The 7,480-nt window shown below is 42.8% G+C and overlaps 1 protein-coding gene across 1 annotated transcript in view; it reads left to right on the forward strand.

Annotated features, from left to right (window-relative positions):
* Positions 1 to 1,347: 1,347 nt before the first annotated feature.
* The window catches only part of LOC104408118 (receptor tyrosine-protein kinase erbB-4), a gene marked incomplete at both ends in the record, with an annotated part of 83,588 nt that continues 77,455 nt past the window's right edge, over positions 1,348 to 7,480 (forward strand). Inside the window, one exon of the mRNA XM_010017606.1 lies at positions 1,348 to 1,482. Coding sequence (XP_010015908.1) covers positions 1,348 to 1,482 — 135 coding nt within the window. The remainder of the gene's footprint in view (positions 1,483 to 7,480) is intronic.

The following is a 7,480-nucleotide window of genomic DNA, read 5'->3' on the forward strand; positions in this document are numbered from 1 at the left end:
GGCCTTCCGGGTGACTTCCTCCAGTTTATACACTAGGCATGACGTGCTGTGGTATGGAATACCCCTTTGGCCAGTTTGGGTCAGGTGTCCTGTCCTTCCTCCCGGCTTCCCCTCCTCCCTGGCAGAGCATGAGACTGAGAAAGTCCTTGGTCAGAGTAAACATGACTGAGCAACAACTGAAAACATCGGTGTTATCAGTGTTGTTCCCAGGCTGAAAGTCAAAAACACAGCACTGCACCAGCTACTGAGAAGGAGAAAAATGACTGCTGTAGCTGAACGCAGGACAATGGTGGAAAGATGTATTTATAGATCATCTCTTATTTAATACCTTTTCTTGGGGGCCACCTCCTTGTCATGCTGTGACCTGTAAACCCTGAGATTTAAAAGAAGAAAATGCAGTAATTCCTTCCTTGTGGTTTGTCAATATTCGCATCCCCACTACGGCTTTTAAAGGTTTCCTTGCAGATGAGGACTATCAGATGACCTTAATCATTGCCACCACGGTCATGATTTACTCTTAATGTGTCTGCAAGAAGTGTGACACTCCTGGCTTTATAGCAGCACTTAGTGTCATTCTAAGGTGCCATTAGTAACTAACCTTCAACATTTCTTTGCTGCAGCTGGAATCTCTGACACTAAGCAGTGCAGGAGGTTTCAGCTGCATCGCTCCTGTTAACTCTAATGAAAGTCACATGGATTGTCCTCTGCTTGGGAAATCCGAAAGCCAGGTTAAGTAGAGAAACTGTGAATTTGAACAAATGTTTAGAGGGTTAAAAACCCCACATTGTTGCTCCAGAGGAAACCCTGGGCTACATCTAACAACTGTAAGATCATTTTCATCTCGAGGTTTGACAGATCAAGTCTTTAGAGACAGGACAACAAGCCATTTTTATTGCAACAAACTCTTATATACATGAAAATTACAACAAAACCCAACCAGCTCAACTTTCATCTGCTCAGAAAGCATCTCCCTTCAACACAAAGCATCCAGCAAGGCACATCAGTGGTAGTTCTCGATTTGGATCATACATCTGAGTATTTGTGTTTTGGATGGTGATATTTCAGCAGCACACTCGGATCAGGAAACCTGGTTTTCCAGGCATTGTGGTGACTGGACCCTTCTCAATGTCATGTGGGCTCAGAAAATTCCTACCCCAGCAGAGCATGCTAGTTTATTGTATGTTTTAAGTGATCACACATATTAATGAAATACAGCATAGTGGGGTTGATTGCTCATGGTTTTGAAATCAATTAAGTCTTGGAGGTTATTTTAGCCACAGATGACAGTACTGTTCCATACTTGATTACAAGAGTCTTACGACTATGTTCTCTACTTCTTTTATGCAGAAATACTCAATGGAGGGGTGTATGTTGGCCAGAACAAATTCCTTTGCTTCGCAGACACCATTCATTGGCAGGATATCGTGCGTAACCCCTGGGCCTCCAACTTCACTTTGGTTCCAACAAATGGCAGCTCAGGATGTAAGTACCAGTTTTATTCTTAGTGTTGCATCTGCTCAGCATGAAACAGTATAAATATGGCCACATATTCTATGATTTATGTCAAAGTTTTCCCTGATCCTCTGTTATGGAGAATTGCATTTGTAAATTTTCCATGCATTCTTCATTGCCTTCTTCAAAGTTTCTACACTGCCTGTAGGAACACTTGGTCTAATCATAAAAACACTTTGTCTGCAGAGAGTATTTGTGAACATCTGAATTTTCTCTCATCTGTTTTCTCTCTTTTGCGTATTCTTTCTTCTATTTATTGCTAAAGCCACTGTGCTGCCGTGGAAGCACAGACGTTAGTGTTTGCTTTGCATTTGTTCCTGCTGCTCAGGCTGGTCCTTGAGTCATAATGGTCTGTCTATGGCATCATAATTAGCTGCTGAAGTAATTATGGTATCAGCTCATGGGTATTCTGTTTTTAGGTGACAAATGAACCTCAGAGAAGTAGATACCCTGCTGTCTTGTGTGTATCTATGAAGATAGAATTTGCAGAGGACGGGGTGCTCTTTGTAATATAGCAAATATTATATATAGAATATAAAATATAAATATTTTAATATAAGATATAATAAATATAAAATATAAGTATTATATGTGGTTTTAGTATGTTCTCTCATTTTAATGCTCTTGATTTCAAACTTGGAATACTTTGAAGCATTTCTCTATTTCCCTTCCCTAAAGTTACTTACCTTCAGTAGTAATTTGATGATTTTTGCAGCAATAATGAATTGTGCTGAATGGTGGTGACTGTGATACAAAGTGTTTAGGTAAAATATTCCATAATGTAGTAAAGAGCATTCAGAGTGAATACCATGCCATTAAACACTACCCTAAGGATGTGTCAGCATTGAAATTCACGTATAGGCTGGGAAGAAGTTTATATCTGATGTCAGAAGTGACACCACAGCAGACATGTTCTGAGCATCCCGGATGTAGGGACGTTCTGGATTGCTTGCCATATTTAAGGTGTCCCTCGAGGATGTATAAATTACCAATTGCCTCTTGAGCTTCCACAACGACCAAGAAACAACTTCAGTTCTTCAGTTGTATGGTAGGAATTCAGAAAAATAAATAAATAGAAATTAGCCTCTGGGGAAAGACCACTTGATAAGTCTCCATAATTCCTAGAGCAGCAGCTTGTTTTTAACCAAGTGGTTTGTGGAATAATAGATTTTATATAAGGCTGACTTGCTTTTGTATATCTCACCTGCTACCCTTAAGTCAGAGCACAGCTAGTTGAGATACAGCTTCCTCCAGGAGCCTGCTAAACTCCACTGCTCCTCAGTTTCTCAACTCTGGAGCTGAGGCTCATCTCTTCTGCCTTCTGGCTGGAAACCTGGCACAGTTGTAATGCAGCCAGCTATCCTATTTACATATTAAAAACCCTAATCGCTGGCAATGATCAGTTCTAAGCAGAACTGATAAAACCTTTGAAGGTTTGGGAATGCCTGTACGCTTTTATGAGTCATTACTTCAACAAGAAAAAGACTTGGTTGTTACTCTGGTTTGCTCTGTTATTGGGTTTTCTTTTAACCTTTGCCAGTTCAAGACAAATGCTTCTGCAACACCAAGGTAATGAGCTCTTTTTAAAAAGCAACCAACATCAATACTATCTTTTTGAACTGACAGAAGTTTTACTGGTGACTCCAGAGGAATCAGAACAAGATCAGTGCTGAGTACTTTTGGAATCACACCCAGAAAGTAATAAAGGCAAATATTAGCTTCCACAGCAAGATGAAAGAATGTATGTACCTAAGTCCAGTTTTCTTAAACCATGTTTTCATCCTTCTTTGAGTTGTTTTGAAGCATATGGAAGGAACAATTTGTGCTTTGCCATTTGTGCTTGATGAAGCTGATAAAAGCTTTCTTTCAATGATGATTGAGAGCTACATCCCAAGGCAGCTTCACTGTGATAGTCACCCAAATTTTGCTTTCTTTTTCCTTACTTGGGATAGAGCAGAGCACAGTTGGGCTGTGTTTAATTTAATAAACAGAAGTCTCGTTGTCCAAGAAAACAGATTCTATCTCAATGCTATGCATGAGTTGTGTGAAATTTGACTGAATTAGCTAATCCAAACCATTTCTGTCTTCACAACTTACACAGGAGAAGATATAAATGCCATTATACAGAAAGCCAACAAATGGCTAAAGTGTTTTAACAAAGTGTCCTGGGTTCAGCTACAGCAGTCATTTTTTTCTCCTTCTTAGTAGCTGGTGCCGGGCTGTGTTTTTGACTTTCAGTCTGGGAACAACGCTGATAACACCGATGTTTTTAGTTGTTGCTAAGTAATGTTTACTCTGACCAAGGACTTTCTCAGTCTCATGCTTTGCCAGAGAGGAGGGGAAGCCAGGAGGAAGCAGAGGCAGGACACCTGACCCAAACTGGCCAAAGGGGGATTCCATACCACAGCACGTCATGCCCAGTATATAAACTGGGGAGAGTTACCCGGAAGGCCCAGATCGCTGCTCGGGTCGGGCTGGGTATTGGTCGGCGGGTGGTGAGCGATTGTGTCCTTTTCCCTTGTTATTCCTCTTATCATTATTACTGGTAGCAGTAGTGGTTTGTATTATACCTTAGTTACTGGAGAGCTGTTATCTCAACTCGTGGGAGTTACATTCCTTCGATTCTCCTCCCCATCCCTCCGGGAGCGGGGGGAGGAAGGAAAAGGGGGGGAGTGAGCGAGCGGCTGCGTGGTTCCAAGTTGCCGGCTGGGTTTGAACCACGACACAAAGGTGTTAAGGCTTTGGGAAACAAAGAATTCAAGTACAGAAATCACCATTTAAAATAGCCTAAAATTAAATAGCAGTCCATATGTGTGCACATGCACTGTTATACACACTCATAAGTCTGTGTGTGTGTGTGTGTGTGTGTGTGTGTGTATATATATATGTAAAGCCTTCCAATGAAATCACTCAAATGTAGAACCTTATTACTACCTGTCAAGAGGTAGGAGAAAAGGGAATGTACTACACTGGTAGTTCACAAAAGAATTAAGACAAGTTATTTGTACTGGTGCAGAAAGGACTTGGAGAAATGAACATCGAATTATAACCCTAGAATGGAAATCTGTATAAAGTATCATTAAATCAGGTTATAAAGTACCATTAAATAAGGTATATGGTTCTCATATTTGGCTCATGTGCCACTTTTCATAATCGGCTAGGCAATGTGGGTGCTTGCTGGGCCCACCTTGCTATTTCTCCACTGCTGCAAATTAGGCTCAGTGCATTGGTCGTCTTCTGCACAGACTGTGTGTGACTCGTGCTCTTTTGGGCCAGCATGTATATATATTTATTGTTTATTTTACATGACTGTTGAATTGCCTGAAGCCTGAGGTGCCTCCTGTCAAATGCAAATCTTGGCTGCATTCATTGGAACTGAATTAAGTACACATTACTTGGCATTACCAAGAGTATTCTAAGTGCAAGGGGTATCAAGGAAAGTCCTCTGGGACTTCCCATGGCTGAAAGAATGAGTGGGGTTATCTACTGCTTATCTACAAACCTTTCCAGGAGAGGGAGAAGGTCTGTCAGAGAGGCTGCATCAGTCTGGGAATGTAGAGCAACCAAACCTTCTCTGTCAAGGTTAACCAAGTCCATAGCAGTAGTAATTTAGGGAAGTCTGTGTAAATGTGTAACCATCTAAGACGTGGGTAGATGCATCGGCCTGTGTGCCATGGGTGGCCATGGCTGGCAGGACTGGAGGGAGGCGCTTATTGCCCAGGAGTTGTTGAGGCTGTTTCACTGTGACCACCTCAGTGGTGCTCCCTGGCAGAGAATACTTCAGGTACAAAAGCCTGCAAACTGCTGTATCAGGATCAGATACTTCATCACTCCGGCAGGTCCTAAAGCCTAAACAACGTTTCGGTTTTAGCTTCGCCAGCATTGTTTCCAACCATCAGTAGCAGACATAAATCTCCTCTAAGGTGTTAACTTGTCAGAAAGAACAAGGGCCCACCCTCAGAGAAGAGCCCAGTGTTTGCCAGGTTTTTGCTGATGCCAGAGTGAACTCCAGCAAGTTGATATAAATGCACTGGGAGCACTTGTGCATCAGCCTGTGCTCAGGGCTCAGCCCCACTCCTTGCTTGTCTTCCCCCAGGAGGGAGCTGATGGTGCGGCTTCCTTCCCCAGCCAGACAGAAGGGCTGATAATGGTCCCACTTCAGGGATAATTTCACTTGCCACCCTCCCTGCTGCTCCAAAGCAATCAGCAGAGGAAGAAGACAAAGGGGCGGAGTGAGACGAAGGTGCTTTGAAATAAAATCAGTCCCCTGCCTCTGTGCTTGTTTCATACCTTGAATCTGCCAACTCTGGCAATCTCCTTCATTTACATCAGTGCTAGACAGAAGAGAAACATGGCCAGTGAACTCTGGGAATAAAGCATTTCTGATTCCCTTCCTTACAGTGTTAAGAAGCCGGTTGAAAAGGCTATGGCATCTTAACCACTAGGACAGAAATACTGCAGAGGTATGAATCCTAAATGCTGCTTCTCCCTTTTTCTTTATCCTGAAATGGATTCTGCCCGTTGCTTCAAGTTGTGATCAAACACATGCAGAAAAGCTCGTGTGAGAGGCCTTTGAATTACACGGTCTTATGTTCAGATGAACACTGGCAGTGGCTGCCAGCGCCGAGCTCAGCGTGTGCTGCTGAAATGTGATCAACAAATGTTGTACCAGGGACCACACGTACCTCAGCTCTCCAAGGACAGACACCTCTGTGCCTGGCTGCAATACTACTTGTATCTGCTGTTTGCAGAGCCTTCCCATATTGGTATCTTGTAGCTGAAGCTTTTAATATTAATTGTAATTTGAAAGCAGCCTTCTCTTCCGTTTGCCCGAAATCAACACTATCAGCCTGGGCTTTTTAAGCTGGGCACCTTGCAGTGGGACTCTCAAAAATGCTTAACTGTCTACAGAACACAGTTTTCCCTTTAGGCACATGTTGCTGAATTTGTTTGTGCAGCGCTGAAAATCAGTTTTCTCTCCTTCCAAAAATAAGCCATGACTTACAACATTGGCCAGGCATACTAAAGCCATAAAGCATGCAAGAACATATTCTCCTGGTACCACATCTACTTGTTGGATTTAGTCCCTGAATAACTGAAGAGCTAGAGGTCTCCCCTTCAGAGCCAGAAACCTAAGGTGCAGCTCCCAGTGATGGTGCAAGAAATAAAGCAGGAAATAAGGATTACACTACTTGGCTAAAATGCCTCTAGCTTGTTAGACAGCTCTTCTCTGACCAGCTTTAGGGAAAGGCCAGTGAAAACCCGGCTTTTTGGATCTGTGTCCTTGATGCAGGGCTGCTTGTTGGCCTGTGCCCAGAGTTGGGAAAACTAAAGTCTATGAAAATTAAGGCCATTTTAAAGTGTTCTCCTGAACTGAAATTTCTGCTCCTGAACTGAAACTCTGAAGTGCAGTGAGATCTGTGAAAAAATCTCCCTTGTCTTGGTCTGGCTTTTCAGCTGAGCCCCTGTCAGCCATGAAAAAAGCTGGAGTTTTTGGCAAGGCATTTTTTCAAGCAGAACAGCTTCAGTTACTTGCTATTCATAACATGGTACTCCTCTGCCATTGCTTTGTATCAAATTGCACCCAGTAATGTAAAAACACCCAAGTTCTGAGCTGTGCAGAAGTACTTCTACATTGTTACATGATGCATAGGAAGAAAAGGCTTGGTCTTCAGCTATGTGCCTGGGATTCAGTAAATCCCATGATGTATTCAAGGGAAACACTGCTTTAAAATGTCTTCGTTCTTTTTTACCTATTGATTCATAGATTTTTTCAAGGGCAAAAGAAGCTTTGAAGCATCGTTAGCTCTGCCTTCCTGTGTGCAGAGGCTCTGAAGCATCATCGTCTTGCCTGACACTGAGCTCAGTAACTTTCCTAACCGCAGCCTATCTTCCAACCTGGGTCTGAGTTTCAGAAGCAGCCCCAAGCCCTGGTGTGGCTGGGGGTCCCCCAGCCACACGAGGGGTG

This window comes from Nestor notabilis, unplaced genomic scaffold, assembly GCF_000696875.1.
Source record: "Nestor notabilis isolate BGI_N333 unplaced genomic scaffold, ASM69687v1 scaffold1437, whole genome shotgun sequence".
NCBI classification, from domain to species: Eukaryota; Metazoa; Chordata; class Aves; order Psittaciformes; family Psittacidae; genus Nestor; species Nestor notabilis.